The sequence below is a fragment of the Glycine max genome, chromosome 19 (assembly GCF_000004515.6).
Source record: "Glycine max cultivar Williams 82 chromosome 19, Glycine_max_v4.0, whole genome shotgun sequence".
Classification (NCBI taxonomy): domain Eukaryota; kingdom Viridiplantae; phylum Streptophyta; class Magnoliopsida; order Fabales; family Fabaceae; genus Glycine; species Glycine max.
Window position 1 is genome coordinate 42,382,591 of NC_038255.2, and position 20,000 is coordinate 42,402,590.

A 20,000-nucleotide genomic window follows, 5' to 3' on the forward strand; every position below is an offset into this window, starting at 1 on the left:
GAGTTAGGCGAGTTTTCTGGGGACTATTTGATTTGAATAAAAATACTAATATTGATTTTTTTATATTTTTATTTTTATTATCAGGTAAATTTTTATTGAAAAAAAGGGACCTCTAATAATATAGTAGGTCTTACATAAATGTTATATAATACAATTTTTCTATCCTTAATTTATATGCACAAGTTAAAGAATTAAAAATAGGAATCATTGTTAAAAAATATTTATCAAAACTGTAAGTAAAAATTATTTATTGGAGTTCAAGAATGAATAATATTACAATAAGATATGAGTGGATAACATTGCAAAATTATTTTGTGAATTTTCATATATTTTTTGTTAATTATATCTTCAAATTTTTGTTGGTTTCTTATAGTATTTAACTTCTAATATATTAATGTTTTTTAACGGAGAAAAGCAAAGCATAGGGAATCATTTGTGATAGGAACATGCCTACCAAGCTCAAAGGCAAGTTTTGTCATACATCTATACATTTGGCTATAGTATATGGTAGTGAATGTTGAATTTTAAAGGGATAATATGAGAGAAAAATTGGAGTTACAAAAATGAAGATGTTAAGATAGATGTATGATTATACAAAACAAGATCCAATACGAAATAATGTTATACAAAAGAAGATTAATGTAGCACCTATTGTAAAAAAGATGACGTAAAATTCTTTAAGGTGATTTGGGCATGTACAATAAAGGCCATGAGATGAGCCACTTAGAAGAATGAAAGACATGATTTTTAGCTTGAGGAGAAGGAAAAGAGAGAAAACGAAAAAGATATTGGAGAAACTCATCAAAAGAGACTTGAGACTTAATAATATTTTTAAAACCTTAGTTTTTAACCATGCCAAATGATGTTGTGGGATCCATGTAACCGATCTCGCCTAATTGGGATAAAGCTTTATTGTTGTTTTGGAGAGCACAACACCAGGAAAGAAAGCAAGAAGGTTGTTACAACATTGGCAATAAGACCATATCAATCGATTCAATGATCTAGGTGTTTCATTTATTTTTTCAATAAATAAAAAATAAAAATATGATGATATGAAAAAGGAAAATATTTGATCGACATTTAATATGTTATTCACACTTAAAAAAAGATTAAATAAAAGAAGAAAAAGAATTTATATATATAAAAAAGAGAGGAGTATGATAAGATTTATAATATGATAAAAAAAATTATAGAAAAATGAGAGATATTGATGTGATATTTAAAATTATAAATGATTTATGCTTGACTACTCTTAAAAAATAAAAAGTGTCGTTGCGATGAGAAAACTAGCAAGTATAAGTAATAAAGTGAGAAAGAGTGTTTGAATGTGTGCACATGGGATGGAAAAAGAGAAGGGGGTTCTTCATCTCCTCGGCGTATGTTCGTTATTTAACCTAACAACATCATGACAAATAATTATACGATAGGTAGGACTGATAATATCTTGAGCTTTGGCTTTTTGGCATGCATCTCCGAACTCCGATGATGAAATGGGGACACGACAAAGTAACGTACGTACATTGTGCGGTGTGCCATCTATCTATCTATTATTCGCATAAAGTCAAACTATTTAGCAGCGTAACTTTGTATTTACATTCGTTTGAGCCAGACAAGGAGGAGCGTGTGGGACCATCGCAGGTACCCATTCTACAGTGTCTTGTGTTGGATTTCACGGGCATTCCAAATCCTAAGAGCAGCTTCCACCAATTTTAACAAATACGCAATTCTCAATTAACGTGTCTCTCACTTTCTGTTTCAACTATTGATTTCATATTATTTATCTGGTTAATTATTAAACGCACTATAATTTGAGTTGTACTTACATGCAAGAAACGATAATTTATCAGAATTAATCACACTCGTTCTTTGTGTAAATTAACTAATGATGATTATTTTGTCTAACTTGAATAAAATTATTAGGAAAAGAATTACACCCATCATAAAGCTCCGGTGTACTGATCTGACTTAGAAAGATCTTAAGAAATATAATGCCCTATTAGTACTCGTGAGTTTTAACTTTTATGCATAGTTTAGGCTGAGGGTTGTTTTTTTTATTTTTAATTTCAGTTTTAAGTTCTTTTGTATTTCATTTCTAATCAATCTAAACAAAAGTACTATGGTTGACAATCATAACGAGTAAAGAGAGATAGTTAGATCTGCGATTTGACGTTAAAACCTTTATGATGAAATGACCCAACGAGGAACCAAATTTTCATCATTAAAATTACTTTGCCGTCATTGGCGCCTCTTCTCCGCAGTCCCCACTATTGTGTTACACTTAAGAATTCAAATTATAAGAAATAATTCAATTATGAATTTATCAAACATATAGATAGGACTCAGTTTATGTCTTTAAATTAAGAGTGTGTTGAATTGAGATTTTAAAAGAATATAAAAACATAAAAAAGTCTTATAGATCTTATTTTCAAATTTACACGCATAACTTTTTTTTCTCATAATAATAATGTAAGTGTGTAACAGTAGTTTCGATAATTGATAATTATGCAGCTTTCGGAGCAACGGTTGGATTTCCTTCGAAGTGGGAATTGAAAAAATAAAAATAATGTTGGCTTTCTCTCTCTTTCTTTATTTTTTTTTTCTGTGTTTCTGGGTGCATATTTTACCATACTTTTACAGTAGAAACAGTAAGCCTTACAAAAGAACCAGAAATGCAAGTTGTTGTTGGATCTACTCTACTTTTTTTTTTGGATTCATGATCTACACTTCTACTTTTATAAGTGGAGAATCCCTTTCCTCTTTTGCTAGCTAGGCCATTCAGATCTGAGTATAACACCCGGTCCTCATCCATCCTCATGTTCCAGTGATTAAAAGTGTTTTAAGCCCAATAAAGTAAGAAAGATTTTGAAATTCGATTGTGTAGTTTATTTTAATTATTTAGTCACTTTTTACGATATATCTATTTAAAGTACCTTTTTTTTAATTTAATACACACACATACATATATTAATAAAGCATTGTGTTAATAATACAAGAACTCAATCTAGTGCTAACTTTGGTCAATGCTCATGATTTTTGGATGTTTGAGACTTTGAATTTGGTAGTGACATTATATGGGGATTGAGCTTAGCCTAATCCATATCTGTTAGTTATTTATTACTTATTAGAACACTAGTGTACAAAGAAAATTAAAGAGTGATATATATTTAGGTATGGTAAGTTTAAAAAAAAATGCGAATAAAAAATTTAAACTCAATTCCTTCCCAATCAAGTTTGATCAAGTTTGCCAAAAATTGCAGAAACTCGCCTCTCATTCTTTTAAAAAATTAATTTAGTTGTATATTTTTAAATAAATCATATATTAAATTCAAACAATATATAAAAATAATAAAACAAATATCTTCAAAATTAATTAGTCAATCGTGATCTGCAACAAAAAATCAGAAATGTTTTAGGCCTTTAAGATGTCAGTTTCGGAAGTTTTAGGGGAGGTCACGTTAATTCCTTGCTTTTTCTTATACTGATGGATTCAATCTGCTCTGTTTGTTTTGGGTGTTTTTAGTGTGGCTACATGCTCGCCCTTCATTCTGTCAAACATTGCAGGCTTGCGGTCTAAAGCTTCTGCATATTTTGTCTTGTGCTAATCCTCCTCTATAATATCTTATGCTTAAGGTTAGTCTTACTATTAATTAGTTCAATGTTTTTAGATTATCCAAAACATGAATTTCTTTTTGTAAGACAACTCATTTAAATATTTAATTCACCAAGTCACATGGGTTGTCCGTGGTTGATCATTTTCAGTCTACCTTCAAGATAAGCCAACTGTCAAGTTAAATTTGTTTAGGGATATAGTTTTTCTAAAATAAGAAGATGCCTAAACTTTAAATAGCTGCATGCATGTATTGGTCATGTGAAAGTGTAAATGTGATACAGTCATATCCAACCCAATATTTGATGTCACGCATTAATTAGTGATATAGTATAATAATTAGTTAGTTTTATGATTGAATTATACTTAAATTTAATTATAAAATGATATTAGATCCTAGCTTAGTAATTGATATTAGGTGTATTAAGTCACTTGTTATCCTTATTAGGTTGTTATTGGACAATTAGGGAGATATCGCGTCTTGCACATTTTACTTTTGAAAAATGCTTAATGGTATGAAAACAAATTGGTACGAAATGCACGAATGATGTGGCTCATCTAATCTACTTTTATTTGTTTTAGCTTTCATTCACGTTGCCTCCTTCTCTGTGTTTTTGGTTTTTTTGTCAGCTTCAATTTTCCTTTTCTTTTGCAATCTCAATTCCTCTTGAAGACCTGATTTCACTCAATAAAACTCTCTCTACTATTGATATGTGCTGCGTGTCTCACATACTTTATCATCGTAGAAGGAGAAATAAGAGAAGTGGTAGGATTGATCATTGATGCAATGGAATTAACAACTACAAGTAATATATTATGCTCCTCATGATTTTGTGACACCCAGTGATATCTTTTTCTTCGTGCTTTGAAATTGATATCTTAGTGACACGCAATGGTTTAGGTTGTATTCATATACTTAAGGCTTTGGTACTAGTTTGCGAGATTATTTTTTTTTATAGAAAAAAAACAGAAAAAGTTTGCGAGAACTTTGAACAATTAGCGGAACTGTATTAAAAATTTGTTATTTTATTTTTCATTTAGAATTTTATTTATTACTGTATTTCTTAAAATAATTACACAACATTTTCGTGCATTTCGTGCCATGAATCATCGTACTATATAGCATTGTTCTTTACTTTTAATATGCTCAGTTCTTGACGTGAGCTAAGGGATACAGTTAAAAATTTCACATTAACCGGTGATGTAACTAAAATAATATATATAAATAGAAGATAGTTTTTATTTTATGAATTAATTTTAGAATATGTGATCACCAAGATGCTTTATCCTACTTTAATGAGTTTATGCATCAATAGGATAATATTTGTTTGTCCTACTACTTATTTCATGTTCTTATTTCTTATTCTCATGAGAAGTTAAGTTAAAAAACATTATGAATCATTTTTCCTAATTCACTTTCTTATGATTATTTACTATTATTTCTTTTAATATTTTTATTATCATTATTGTCATATTATATATATATATATATATATATATATATATATATGTCATTATTAATATTTTTATTATTATTGTCGTCATTCAACAACAATTATCATTATCTAGTCACTCCATGTTAAATACTTTCTTTTCATTTCTTTTGATACTTAAGTTATTACACATAAATTAAAAAATATTTAATGAAACTAAAAAATATTATATTTGGACTAAATTTTTTTTTTATCTAATACCTTGATCTTATCAATAGTTGTGGATATTGAATAAGAATATATTTGAGAAAAAACATTAATTAGATTATGAAATTTTAAAATGTCCTTTGTTTTGGAAAAACAAAAAACAAAAAAACTAAAACATACAAATTATAAGCCGTTTGGAAAAAAGGACCCTACACTTGTAAGGGAACGCCCAGTTTGTTTGGCCTCTTTACTTGAGCAAGTTTTACCTATAGAATTTGGCTGGGTTTTAAGAGTACTGAACCTGCATATATACATGTAGTTAATGTGTGCTGGTCTTGTTGACGTCGAAACCGGTTATCGTGATGATAAACATTTAATTGTACCCACCCATAAATAATCACAAAAGATTAATGTTGAGTTAATTTTTTTTTATTCAGATTCATTAAGTTGTGTTCTTCATAATTTTTTAATGTTTTTTTTATAATTTTTATAATAAATATCTTTTTTTAAAAAAATAATAACTAATATACCAAAAAAACTGATTAATAACACTCTAATTATCAAAACCTTACTTTAGTGCCATGTGCAGATCTCTAAAAAAGTACTACTAGAACAGTCACTACATCTAATACAAGGCAAAACGTTAAGGTGAAGTTAGAAGACCGGGAATCCGTGATTATTATATGGTCTACGCGTGCCATTGAGCTCACAAGCACCCATGCGCACCTCATGGCATAAATAAGATATAAAGCAAAGCCTAATAAATAGTATTGGAATCACAAATTTTTATTCATTTATTGAGGAGTTTATGATTATAACTTTAAAAATTAGCGTCTAACACGTGGAAGATCATACTCAGATTTTATGATTATAAATCAGACCAAACTTAAGTTTACCAAAGTCTAATTTAGCGTGACCCATTTTTATCCCTACACAGAGCCAACGAGCTTAATTAGCCCGTGTGGCAAGTGAAAGATACCCTTCTTCCCTGTCGTGAAAGTTTCGATTATGGGTTTGCTATGCCCTACAAAGCAAGAAATAAATATTCCCCTCTCCACTCTGATTTATAGGGTGTTTTTCTAAGGCTTCATTAGGGGGTGGCAGTTTGGGACTATTTAAGGTCATTCGGTGTGAAGGAGGTTATATTATTTAAATATAACTCAATTATGATTTTTTAAAATCTTATTTGACTATATTAATTAGACAAAACTAACCCATTTAATTATTTTTTTTGGTGTGTACTTAACCATTTAAATTTGAAATAGAATGTATATATGTTTAGAGTTTAGACTAGTATTATTTTCTCTTCTCCTATCTCCCAGGACAAACTCGTGTGATTCTCGTAATGGGACAAAGGAATTTGCTGGGGCGGCGTGATGACATGAGCGATGTTGCAAGTTCGCCGTCCTTTGCTTGTCGACCACTCCCTCATTCTCATACCACACTTGTCATTTTCTCCCTTTACACCTCCTTCAATATTTACCTTGTTATTCTTTATTCTATATTTATATACCACTTTTTATTCAACTAATCTATTTTTTAAAGTATGTTTTTTAAATTTATCAAATTAGAATAATTTCTGAAAATTTTATTAATATGGTATTATTTAATAGGTTACAACCTTCTTTTTCTTTTTATACTTTTATAGCTGTTAGGATTAGAAATAGTATGTGGTATACAATTGTTAAGAACTACTATTATTAATAGCTATAAATTATTTGACTATAAAATTATAACAATTTGATCATTTTAAAATTATATTTTTTTAATATTTTAAATTACACTAATTTAATAATTTTAAAAATAAATTATCCGTATTAGGAAAAAAGGGGGTTTATTTGCTTTAGTTTTGTTTAAAAATATGATTTAAAGTTTTTCTTTAAAATTAAAAAAATAATTAATAATTATATTTAGTTCATAAAAATACGTTCGAAAGATTAAGAATATTATCAAACAAATTATACGAAAATATTACATTATTTGTTAAATAATATGTATTGTCAATATTTTATTTTTCTCATAACCAAATAAAAACATTAAACACACTTCATATATTAAATAATTATATATATATATATATATATATATATATATATATATATATATATATATATATATTGTTCGATACTTTTATTTAGTATTTAAAATATTAAGAATAAGTTGGAGGAAGATATACCAAAACTTTGAAAGAAATGAAAGGAATACTAAAGGAGTTTAATTTTTATTCATAGTTATAGATTTTTTTTATTTTTTTAATTAATTAGAAATCATCATTAATATAATTTTTCATAATTATTATAAAAGTTAACAAATATATCATAATAAAATCACAAGGGGTGCACTGCTGAATTTGGATTGGATTTAATTAAATTTATGATATTTATTTTTATCTGGGTTGGGTTAGATTTATGCATTTTTGCTGTCAAACTTAAATTAAACTAATTTAATCAATACTCACTTGGTTTGGGTTGGTTTAGCAGGTATAAAAGATTTTAATTATTTTTAATATATAAATTAAAGATCAAATCAAATATCTACATCAATAAATAACTACATAATTGATTAAAAAGTTCCTTATTTGAGAGATATTGTACATAATTTCTTTAAGCAATGTCTTGTGTTGAGTTCTATAAATGAATAAAAATGTAATTAAATAAAGAGATCTTATTAAAGATAAAGATAGTCAATTGAGGTTTTTGATGGAGATGAGTTACTAGTAAAGCATGTGAATATTCTAATCTAATGTCATGGTGACAAAAATTAATGACTTAATTGTTGAATTTTAAAAATTTAATTAAATATTTTAACTTGTATTAATTGTCAAATTAATAAAGTCAATAAAAAATTTGCACTAATAATACGGTGACTAAAAAAATTTGCACTAATAATAAATACATAATATTTGTGTCCATTTTTCTTATAACTTTATGATTTACAAGTTTTTTTTTTTAAGAAAATTATTTACAAGTATCTTCTCAAATCATCAAAATACGGGTTTAAACGTGACATCAAATTAATGTCATATACATAATATTTATTGTAACTTTTGTACTAACGTATATGATGGACTTTTATATTTATGTTAGTGGCTTTTACAGATTTCTATAATAGGAATATAGAATACATTTATATAACAGAAAGTTATGTTTTAATAAATGAATTAACTGAAAAACATCCTGTAAATATGATCAAATCACCTCGTATTTTTTCCACATTGTCTATAAAAAGTAAAAACAGTAATGGACGAATATAATATATATATATATTAAAAAACTTATTTTAGTTATAAAAATCCAGAGTTCGAATTTCCTTCTTAAGATCATGAAAATAGTAATTTATTACCTTCCATGAAAGTAATCCAAATTGGTTGTCGGTTTGACTTGTGAAGGGCTCACGGCAATCAAATAATATAATTTCCACGATACAAAAAATATTTATGGGAGCAAAAGTGAGTAAAATCAGAAAAGCAAGTAATTATGTATTTTAATTGATTTTAAATGTGGGAGCGTATGACTTTTGTTTGGTACAACCATTACTTTTTGGCACACAATAACAATAGTGTTGCTTTTTTCACATTTTCATTGTTCACCCCATGATGCACCATTCAGCAACGCCAACCATTGTTATTATTACATGGAATAAATTCACCCTAAAGTCGGCGACGTATTTGAATTTTTTGGTAATGCTAACTCACATTATACCTCTCCCCGTAAAATACACGCAACTAAGTTTCATACTATTTATTTTATCCGTGAGAATGAATACAAGAAGACAGATTCATAGATTTATAATAACTTATATAACCTAATAAATCCACTAAGTTGGATCCCTTTTACTCTTAAAGGATTATCCCACGTACTTTATTAAATATTTTAATGTAACAAATAATTTCATTGATTCATTCTCATTTAGTAGTAATATTTTTATACTTTTATTTTAATAACGATTATTTTAAGATACTCATTATTAAAATTGATGCAAATTGTAGTAACGGAAAGAAATGAAAAGAGTCAGTTGAGAATCCAAATTAGTTTTCTTTCTATTGCGGTTACTTTTACCGTTTTCATTTCAATGCACCAAATTAATGTGAGCAATGTGAGTATCAGATTCTAAATTACTCATTAATGAAATTTGATTTTACTTAATCTTTTTATTTTGTTTTTTCTTAATAGTCATCTTTCCTTTTTATTTTTCTCTGCCAACTTGTTATGATTTTGTTTTCTTTTCCACTTTAACAGTTCTGAGACGCTGGGAGACAGTACCACCAACCTATACTGCATAAAAAGCAAAGCTGAGAAAGAGAGAGAGAGAGAGAGATACAGAAACAAAACAACATTGTCCGCAAAAGAGAGATCTAAGCAACATGGGGTGACTCAGAAAATGGAATAAAAAAGAAGAAAAAGCAGTTGAAGTTGTTTATGGCCGTTGGTGTTAATTGGAACCGAATGTCTCACGTTTGAATTTTGTTATTTTTTTGGTGAGTTAACATGTTACCTGAATTATTAGCCTTATGTTGTACTTTGTAGTTGTTGAGATTTGATCTCTTAACCATGAGTGCAACCTTCTTGATTGTTCATGTGTTTTGAATTATATGGTGTAGCCATCTCATGTTCGTAAGTGATCTTCATGAAAAAATAATTTAGAACATTTTTTTTTTTGTATTTTTCTGACATGCACATAATTTATGTTCTTGTTTAATGTTTACTTGCCAAATTCTGATCTTTTTTTTTTTGGTGGTTCTAATTGGAATTTTGTGTTTGATCAGCACTGCCTCGGGTGTGTCAGATGTTTGTTTGTTGATTCTTTTACTCTTGTAACTTGTGAGTTTAACTGAACTGGTATGTAAACTTTTCTTTGCTTCTGGTGATGTTTTACTTTGCTTTGATGAGAAAAAAAGTGTCTATGATTTATCTGAAACTGAGCCATTTGCATTCTTTTTTGTTTTTGTTTATTCCAATGACTATTTCAAGCAGCAAGAGGGACTCTCTATACCATCTGTTATGTAACTGTGTTAACGTGGTTCTTGTTGTAAATCATTGAATTTTCGCGGATTGAGTTTCTTCAAAATCAGAAGACTCGGTGTCGGTGTCGGTGTTGATTTACTTGGCCGGAGCGATGGCAACTCTGTCCCATGCTGATTCTAGAAGAATGTATTCATGGTGGTGGGACAGTCACATTAGCCCCAAGAACTCGAAATGGCTCCAAGAGAATCTGACGGGTAATTCTGGCTTTGAAAACAATTCTGTTTAAGATGCTAACATATATAGTTCTTATTCATCACCTGGCATCTTAATTGGTTGGAGATTAAATTGCACCCATTTCTGAAGAAAGAAATGCTTCTGTTAAACAGGGAACAGAATCTAATAGAGCAGTATCATTCTTCTTCTTCTTTCTAAAATCTAGTTTTAATATTTGTTTGTTATCATAGTCTCATAGATAGTTACTGATATTGATATAGGACCTTATACGTTTGGGATTTTGAAATATTTGTTGCTAAAACCTTAGGTTATTGGACTGGCCACTAAAAGTTCTGGTTTATAATTTCTAATTGTCAATATATATTTCAGTCTAAGGAAATAGATGAGAATAAGCCATATCTAGTTCCTGCATTACATCTTTCCTTTCACTTATATCATCTATTTCCTTAGTTACTACTTGAAAACTGAAATTTTGCTGTTAACACTCATCTAATATCCTGAAACACATTATTTTATCTCAACGGTACCTCCTCATGAACAGATATGGATTCCAAGGTGAAGCAAATGATCAAGCTGATCGAGGAAGATGCAGATTCATTTGCCAGGAGGGCTGAAATGTATTATAAGAAACGCCCAGAGCTTATGAAATTAGTTGAAGAGTTTTATCGCGCATACCGGGCATTGGCTGAGAGATATGATCACGCAACTGGAGTGATACGTCAGGCCCATCATACTATGGCTGAAGCATTTCCTAATCAAGTCCCTCCTCTGGCACCCGCAGATGATTCACCTGGAGTAACTTCCATGGAGACTGAACCACATACACCAGAGACAATCCACTTTTCCCGTGCCTTTCTTGACTCAGATGACCTGCAAAAGGATGCTTTAACTCATTTCCATGCAATCAGTCGAAATGGATCTTATACTGATGAAGCTGATTCTGGTATAAGCAGAAAGGGTTTAAAACAGCTCAATGATCTGTTCATGTCAGGAGAACCTGTAAGTCATGCAAAGTCTGCAAGAAGGGGGCTTAATTTTCTTGACACGGAGGAGATTAAAGGGCAAGACAACGGAAGCCAAAATACTAGAGCTCAAGTCTTACCCGAGTCTGAACGCATTACCAAAGCCGAGACAGAAATTTTGGCCTTAAAGAAAGTCCTAGCTAAGTTAGAAAGTGAAAAGGAGGCTGGCTTGCTTCAGTATCAGTATAGTTTGGAGAGATTGTCCAATCTGGAATCAGAAATGTCTCATGCAAGAGAGAATTCTCAAGGACTTAATGAACGAGCAAACAAAGCTGAAGCTGAAGTTCAAACCTTGAAGGAAGCTCTTACTAAATTACAGGCTGAAAGAGAAGCTAGTCTTCTTCAGTACCAGCAATGCTTGGAGAAAATATATAATCTGGAGGAAAATATTTCTTCTGCTCAAAAGGATGTAGGAGAACTTAATGAACGAGCAACTAGAGCTGAAACTGCAGCTGAATCCTTAAAGCAAGACCTTGCTAGAGTAGAAGCTGAAAAGGAAGCTGCCCTTGTTCAATATAATCAGTCCTTGGAGATGTTGTCAAAACTAGAGGAGAGACTAATACAAGCTGAAGAGAATGCAAGGAGAATTAATGAGCAAGCTAATGCAGCAAAAGATGAAATTGAGGGCATGAAGTTAGAAATTGCTAAACTTACTGAAGAGAAGGAAGATGCAGCTCTTCGCTATCAACAATGCTTGGAGATAATTTCCAGTATGGAGCATAAACTCTCTTGTGCCCAGGAGGAGGTGCATAGGCTAAATTGCAAGATAAATGATGGGGTTGAAAAGTTACATAGTTCTGAACAGAAGTGTACTCTCTTGGAAACATCAAATCAGACTCTGCAATCTGAATTGCAGTCTTTGGCACAGAAGTTTGGATCTCAAAGTGAAGAACTTAGTGAGAAGCAGAAGGATTTGGGTAGACTCTGGACTTGCATACAAGAGGAGCGATTGCGATTCATCGAGGCTGAAGCTGCTTTCCAAAATCTTCAGAATTTGCATTCTCAATCTCAGGAGGAGCTAAGGTCTCTTGCCACCGAGCTTCATAGTAAGGCTGAAATTCTGGAGAATACGGAATCCCATAAGCAGGCTTTAGAGGATGAAGTACACAAGTCCAAAGAGGAAAACAAAACTCTAAATGAGATCAAATTATCTTCATCTTTGTCTATAAAAAATTTGCAGGATGAGATATTAAATCTGAGGGAGATAATAAAGAAACTTGAGCTGGAGGTTGGACTGCAAGTAGATGAAAGAAATGCTCTTCAGCAAGAAATTTACTGTCTTAAAGATGAGCTTAATGATGTGAGTAAAAGACATGAATCCATGATGGAGGATGTCAGATCAACTGACTTAGATCCACAGTGCTTTGCCTCATCTGTGAAGAAATTGCAAGATGAGAACTCAAAGCTGAATGAAAGATGTGAAACCTACAAAGATGAGAAAGAAGCTCTAAAGGAAAAACTGGAGATCATGGAGAAGCTTTTGGAGAAGAATGCTGTTTTGGAGAGATCCCTTTTAGTTTTGACTGTTGAACTTGAGAGTGCTCGAGGAAAGGTAAAGATATTGGAAGAAACTTGTGAATCTTTGCTTGGGGAGAAATCCACTCTTGCTGCTGAGAAAGCCACCTTGTTTTCTCAGTTACAAACCACAGTTGAGAAGCTGGAGAAGCTCTCAGAAAAAAACCACCTTTTAGAAAATTCACTATTTAATGTGAATTCTGAGCTTGAAGGATTAAGGATAAAGTCAAAGATTTTAGAAGACTCTTGTCTGTTGTTTGACCATGAAAAGTCCAGTCTCACCTCTGATAAAGAAATGTTGGTTTCACAATTGAACATCACTCATCAAACTCTGAAAGATCTTGGGAAAAAACACAGTGAATTGGAACTGAAGCATTTGGAACTGAAAGCAGAAAGGGAGTCTGCACTTCAAAAGTTGGAAGAGCTACTTGTTTCCTTATATGCTGAGAGGGAAGAACATTCCAGAATTGTGCAATTGAATGACTGTCAATTGGCTGAGAAGGAATTACAAATTTTTGTTCTCCAAGAAGATGCAGATTACCAGAAAAAGGAATTTGAAGAGGAACTGGACAGAGCTACACATGCTCAAATGGAAATTTTCATTTTGCAGAAATGTATCCAGGATTCGGAGCAAAAGAACTTCTCCCTTCTAGTTGAGAGTCAGAGACTCTTGGAGTCTTCCAAACTGTCTGATAGATTGGTATCTAAATTGGAGAATGACAATGTTCAAAAGCAAGTTGATGTGAATTCGTTGTCTGAGAAAATTAAAATACTACGAATTGGACTGCTTCAGGCGTTAAAGACTCTTGACGTTAACAGTGAGCCTAGGTGTGATGGTATTATTGAAGAAGACCAGGAGCTTCTGAACCATATACATGGCAAACTTCAGGAGACACAGAATTCTTTTGTCACCATTTTCAATGAAAGCCAGCAAGTGGCCATTGAGAATTCAGTTCTTGTTGCATTCCTTGGCCAGTTGAAATTAAAGGCTGAAAATCTTTTGACAGAAAGAGATTCTCTTGATAAGGAGTTGAGAACCCAGTCTAAGCAGTTCTTGGCATTGCAAGCAGAGGTACAGAAGATATTGGAGAAGAATCAGGAATTGAAGTTGACAATAAGCAAAGGAGAAGAGAAAACGGAAGTAATGACAACTGAAATAGAGAATCTATGCAAACAGCTGTTAGACTTGAAAGAGGATCACCAAAACATAAAGGAAGAAAGTTGCAAAACCTTTGAAGAGAAAAATTCCTTGATGAAAAGATTTCGGGACCTGGGTGAAGAGAAAAGTAAGTTGGAAGAAGAAATCTGCATTATGATTCACGATACAATAGCACAATCCAATCTTTCTCTGCTTTACCAGAACATTGTCCTTGAAAAACTCCAGGCACTTAAAGAGCTAAGCAAAGATCTTGATAGACTTTGTTCAGTAAATACTGACCTTGAGGAGAAACTAAAAATAATGATGGGCAAATTGGAAGATGTACAAATGGAAAACTCAGATCTTAAAGAGTCCTTGATAGTGTCAAGCAATGAACTAAAATTAGTTCAATCCGTTAATGATCAATTAAATTGTCAGATTAGGAATGGAAAGGAATTGTTGTCTCAAAAGGAAAATGAGATTCTGGAAGCAGCAAAGATGTTTAGCACTTTACATGATGAGAAAACAGAATTGCAAAGATTGGTGGAAGATCTGAAGAGCAAGTATGCTGGAGCCAGGGTGATACTTGAAGACCAAGCTAGTCAAATTTTAAAATTATCCTCAGACAAGGATACTCAGGCTGCCACACTCTATACCAGACTGCAGATTTCTGCTGTCAATGAGACATTATTTGAAGAGAAGGTGCGTGAGCTAGCTGATGCATGTGAAGATCTTGATCGCAGAAGCAACTTTAAAGGTATGGAAAGTGAAACGCTGAAAGAAAGAGTTAACAAATTGGAAGGTGAAAATGGGAGATTACGTAGTCATTTGGCTGCTTATGTCCCAGCTGTCAGTGCTTTGAATGATTGTATAACATCCTTGGAGATGCAGACACTTGCACATGCAAATCCTCATAACTACAAAGTATTAAAGGTAATTTACATGGTATCTTCAGCTGGGAACCAGCCACTATTTCATTTTTTATATTGATGTAATTTGTTTCAATCTTTGTTTCCAGGTTAAAGATTTGACGAATCACAAATATGCTGAAAGTGGTCCACAAACAGGTGAAGATCAGAATGCTATGGCAACAGATGCACTTCCAGACTTCCAAGGCTTGCAGAAAAGGATCAGTGCAATTGAAATGGCTGTTAAACAGATGAATGAAAGTTTCAAAACTAAGGATGAAATGAGAGAGATTCAAGTGTTAAAATCTGGAATCAGCCGGCGCCATGAAAATATTCAAGCAAGCAAGTATGTTGAACAGAAGGCAAAAAAATCAGTGTCAGATGTCCCTGTAGCAGAAATTGAAGTTCTGCCAAAAGACATCATGCTTGATCAAACATCTGAATGTTCATACGGGTTAACTAGGAGAGGAACTCTCGAGAATGATGATCAGATGCTTGAATTGTGGGAAACGGCTAATAAGGATGGCGTTATTGGCCTGACTGTTGGCAAGGTGCAGAAGATGGCCATTGCACCTACTGGATATCATCAAAAGAGAGCAACCAAGGAACCCAAAAACAAATATCCTTCAGTAGAGTCCTTGATTGAGAAGGAGTTGAGTGTGGACAAATTAGAGATCTCAAGAAGATTTACACATCCACATCCACATCCTCATGAAGATGGCAACAAGAGAAAGATTTTAGAAAGACTTGATTCTGATGCTCAGAAGTTGACAAACCTTGAAATTACCGTGCAAGATTTGATGAGCAAGATAGAAATTACTGAGAGCACAAGGGGAAAAGATAGCGAGTATGATACCGTGAAAGGACAGCTTGAAGCTACTCAGGAAGCCATCACAAAGTTGTTTGATGCCAACCAGAAGTTGAAGAAGAATGTAGAAGAGGGTACCTTGTCCTTTGCTGGGAAGTCTACAGCAGAATCAGATGAAAGTGGAAGTGCCAGCAGAAGGAGAGTTTTAGAACAGGCTCGGAGAGGGTCTGAAAAAATAGGACGGCTGCAGTTCGAAGTGCAAAGACTGCAATTCTTACTTCTGAAGTTGAATGATGAAAAAGAAGGCAAAGGAAAAGCAACGATGGATGAACGAAATTCAAAAGTTCTTTTGAGAGATTATCTCTATGGTGGTGGGACGAGAAGAAGCTACCAGAACAAAAAGAAGAAAGCACCCTTTTGTGCATGCATGCAACCTCCCACTAAGGGAGATTAAGTCGGCAGGATTTCAGCATAGTTTAAATTACTTGAGACTTCTTGTTTGTAAATCTTACTTTATAATCTAGAGATGGTTCAAGACTCTACAAGTTTTTCTACGGAGAGGATCTATTGTTCTTGTAGCGTAGAGATCCTGCTGTACATGTTATGTAATGTTCACTCAGAAGAAGCTAGGATGGAATTTTCGCCATTTCATTTTCTGAATAATCCCCTCCTTCTTGGTTAGACTTGTCGTTCTTGTCTAGCTATTACTTTGATTACCATTGTGGTGCCATGCAATTATTTTCCTTTTTTCTTTGTTTTGTTTGTGTCTTAAGCATCGTTTGTTAAAACATAAAATGAAATAAGACTGGAGATATTAGAACTCATTGCTGAGATATAATGGCTCATTGATAAATTATCCTACAAGACTGAAAGCTAATTAGCTAAATGTTCAGCAACATTTCTTTCAATAATAATTAATTAACATTAACCAAAAACAAGGGGATAAAATCCCAATACCCAACCCAAAAAAGGGAGGAAAACTCAGCTTCTTAAGATCAACAACAGAATGCTGAAGTCAAAAGTCAAATTTTAGATCAGATGTACAAAGGTATCATCAGAACTACCATAAACATCTAATTACATTCATGTCACAAATGCTTGGCCAAATTATCTCTCATGGTCCTCCCCAAAGGATCAACTTGCTTGCAACATTGCTCTTGATATCCAGAATCATGATGACCAGACAAGGCAACGTCCTGTTGTAAGGTGTCTCCGCAGTCTATGATTATATTATGGAGCAAACAACATGTTAAAATAATGCTGGGCAATTTCCTCTTATCAGGTCTCCACATAACCTTACTCAAGATTCTCCAACTTCCCTTTAACAGTGAGAATGCCCTCACAGCAAGTAGCTTTGCAGCTCCATGTTTGTGATTGAAAATAGACTGTGAAACTGATATGCCATTAGCCCCATTAGTTTCATAAGGAGTCATAAGCCACGGAAGAAGAGGATAGCTGCACCCACCAACCACATACTCTCTTATAACATCTCCACCAAAAGCTTTCACATTTCCATTTAAACGCTCTCCATTCTCCGATAGCTTGAAAAATGCCGAACACTTCAACAATCTGGAAACTGACATGCCCCCAGGCAAGCCTGTCATGATATCAATAAATCTCATTTCATGATCAACAATTCCCTGCAACAACATGCTGTAGTTCTTCTCTTGATCACACCAATCATCTGAGGTTTGGACAGCGGGAAGGGTCATCATGATATGCGTTGCATCAATGGCTCCACAGCAATTAGGCAACCCATAGGATACCTCAAAACCAAGCTTGATTTCCTGCATCCTATTGAAATCTGGCCAATTGAGATGATGCTTGGCGCGTTCCTCCAGCGCCTCAATAAATCTCCAAGTCACCTGAGACACTGTTGACTGCCCAACCCCAAAGGCGGCTCCAACTGAGACCTGAGACTCACCAGATGCCAACCTTCTAAGGGCAATTGCAACCTGCTTCTCAACACTAAGAAGTCTTCCCTCTATGTTGATGAGTCCTGATGGAGGCCTTGATATGAGATCCTCCCTCACAAGGGAACATATGTATTCAAAAGTAGTCTTTGACACCCTGAAGAAATACTTAAACCCTTCTGCCTCATCACCAGGTACAGTATATCCTGCAGGTTTGCATCAATCATATCCATAAAAATCATTTTTTTTTTCCAAAATCAAATCAATCATATCCATAAAACCACCCAAAAACAAAATAAATGAAAATGATATCATTGCCCTAAGCAATGGGGTGTGGGAAGAAAATCCATGGGTAGAACCCCCATCATTTCTTCACCAACTACAATTGATAAAGTGAGTAGAGAAACACATGCATGAAAGGGTTTCCTCCCAGAACAACATGAATGATAAATCATTAAAGTTTGAAACTTTGAAGTGATTAGAAATGGGGAGATACCTGGGACAGTAGAATTCTTGTGCCAGAAAGAGTCCCACCAATCGGTCTCACTGGTTCTGGGCTCAATGGGGACCATGCTCACCTGTTTGTGTTTTTTGAACTTCTTGGTCTTCTTTTTTGTCTTTGATTTTTTCTGGAAGGGTGCCATTGAACACAACAGCACGAAAATTCACTGTTTGCAGTGGCAGGAGAACCTTACTTAGAAGGTCGAGATTGTAGAGACAGAAGAAATGAAGAGTAGAGTCTGAAGTGAAACTGAATGTTACTCGGAATTCGGAACACGCGATCTTTGTCTATGGTCCATTTTGCTGTCCAATTTGAGGATTATATTTTTTTTAACTATCTTGGATTTGGATTGAAATATAAGAAAAAAAATTATCACACCTATAAAAAATAGTTAATATTATTTAATTTTCATAATCTCAATAGAAAAAATTGAAAAATTAATTTATTTCCTAAAGTATCATCTATATTAATTGTATAGAAAAAAAATATTGTTAAAAATAAAATTTCAATTAAATAAATAAAGAATATTTATGGAATACTGACGTTGAATAAGAGAAAGTTAAAATTTGTTTATAGTTCAATCCAACACAAATTAAATTTTTTTTCTTATATTTTGATCCAAATGGTTTATATTTGAGGATTTTATATGATTACTAGAAATACTAGTGATACACTTTTACTAACACTTTTTTTATTATTGACTAAAATTTATTGAAAATTACAACATGAGAGATTTATTAAATATTATATGAGACTCATAATTTTTTTTCCAATTTTCAAGAAATTACAATAAATAAAATATAATATGTTAAAAGAGTGTAACAAAAAATTGTTATTATCATTTCTCATATTATTAGTCCAATATGGAAACCTTGAGCTGCTCTAGTCTACCCAAAAGAAAAACCCTTTTAAAACTTGGAGAAATCATTTCTATTACTAACAATCAGTTTCATACTTTTCCAAATAATAATAATAATAATTCATACTAAATTCTGACCAAGACGAAGATATTCCTATGGTAAAAAAATGTATTTTTTTAGTAAGTGTTTAAAGGAAGTGAATAATTGCAATATTTGGAAAATCCTAAAGAAGGAAATTGTTTTCTCCACAGAAAATAGTGATTCATAGTTGTCGCTAGAGAAACCATCAGATACAAGAGGTATCGATAACAAGATACTACTATGTTGTGACAAGGTTTTTGACAGCAAGCCAAGTATAACAACTAGTGACAAAGTGGATCTTATCGCACAAAAACTGGTCGACACAGAATATGAAGGAGGCAACAAGTTAATGTCATAATTGTATTTCGATGATCGTGTCTTTCAGGAGCTATATTGGCTAGTCATTACATGGAGGAAACAAAATCCAATTGTTATTAATAAGGATTTGGTTAAAAAAAGGTAAGAATGTTCAAATAAACAATCATTTAGATGAAATCATACATGCAAAAAGTACAAAAAATTATGGGTATAGGCAAAAATAGAAATGATTCAGGTGAGAGGTTATTGCTTACTACACTTTCATGTTGCTTCTTGCACTAAAATATTTTTTAATCTTTTAAAATATGGGTACATATATTTTCAGACAAATGGATTACAGTAAAAACCTACTGAAATGGGTGGGGTATCCGGAAAAGGTTCTCCCAAATATTGGGTAATTTTCGTTAAACCTGAGAAAATATTTTATGAAATGGGTGGGGTGTCAGAAAAATATAACAAGAAAGGCTATTTCAATAGCATCATCCAAAAT

General features: G+C 32.5%; 2 protein-coding genes across 6 annotated transcripts; one reads left to right on the plus strand and one right to left on the minus strand.

Moving 5' to 3' along the window:
* Positions 1-9,439: 9,439 nt before the first annotated feature.
* Positions 9,440-16,482, plus strand: LOC100787384 (protein NETWORKED 1D). Of its 5 annotated transcripts, none has more exons than XM_006604391.4 (5): positions 9,440-9,724; positions 10,013-10,085; positions 10,218-10,465; positions 10,987-15,053; positions 15,139-16,482. In XM_006604391.4, the coding sequence occupies exons 3-5, from the start codon at positions 10,363-10,365 to the stop codon at positions 16,288-16,290; spliced, it is 5,322 nt and encodes a 1,773-aa protein (XP_006604454.1). In that variant the 5' UTR covers positions 9,440-9,724; positions 10,013-10,085; positions 10,218-10,362; the 3' UTR covers positions 16,291-16,482. The 5 variants fall into 5 exon arrangements, with proteins under 5 accessions (XP_006604454.1, XP_006604455.1, XP_025982965.1 ...); XM_006604392.4 differs by having other exon boundaries at positions 10,221-10,465; XM_014771817.3 differs by lacking the exon at positions 9,440-9,724 and adding an exon at positions 9,828-9,860 and having other exon boundaries at positions 10,221-10,465.
* Positions 16,483-16,648: 166 nt separating this feature from the next.
* Positions 16,649-18,548, minus strand: LOC100791621 (protein ANTAGONIST OF LIKE HETEROCHROMATIN PROTEIN 1). Its single transcript, XM_003554218.5, has 2 exons — positions 18,246-18,548; positions 16,649-17,955 (listed from the first exon to the last, which is right to left on the minus strand). The coding sequence occupies exons 1-2, from the start codon at positions 18,391-18,393 to the stop codon at positions 16,925-16,927; spliced, it is 1,179 nt and encodes a 392-aa protein (XP_003554266.1). The 5' UTR covers positions 18,394-18,548; the 3' UTR covers positions 16,649-16,924.
* Between the last annotated feature and the right edge of the window lie 1,452 nt (positions 18,549-20,000).

Excerpts from the sequence above, each read along its gene's own strand:
- LOC100791621 (XM_003554218.5), bottom strand. The coding sequence starts at position 18,393 with ATGGCACCCTTCCAGAAAAAATCAAAGACAAAAAAGAAGACCAAGAAG. Across the intron at positions 17,956-18,245 it reads CAAGAATTCTACTGTCCCAG|GATATACTGTACCTGGTGAT; the intron begins GTATCTCCCCAT and ends GCAAACCTGCAG.
- LOC100787384 (XM_006604391.4), top strand. The coding sequence starts at position 10,363 with ATGGCAACTCTGTCCCATGCTGATTCTAGAAGAATGTATTCATGGTGG. Across the intron at positions 10,466-10,986 it reads GCTCCAAGAGAATCTGACGG|ATATGGATTCCAAGGTGAAG; the intron begins GTAATTCTGGCT and ends CCTCATGAACAG. Across the intron at positions 15,054-15,138 it reads ATAACTACAAAGTATTAAAG|GTTAAAGATTTGACGAATCA; the intron begins GTAATTTACATG and ends CTTTGTTTCCAG.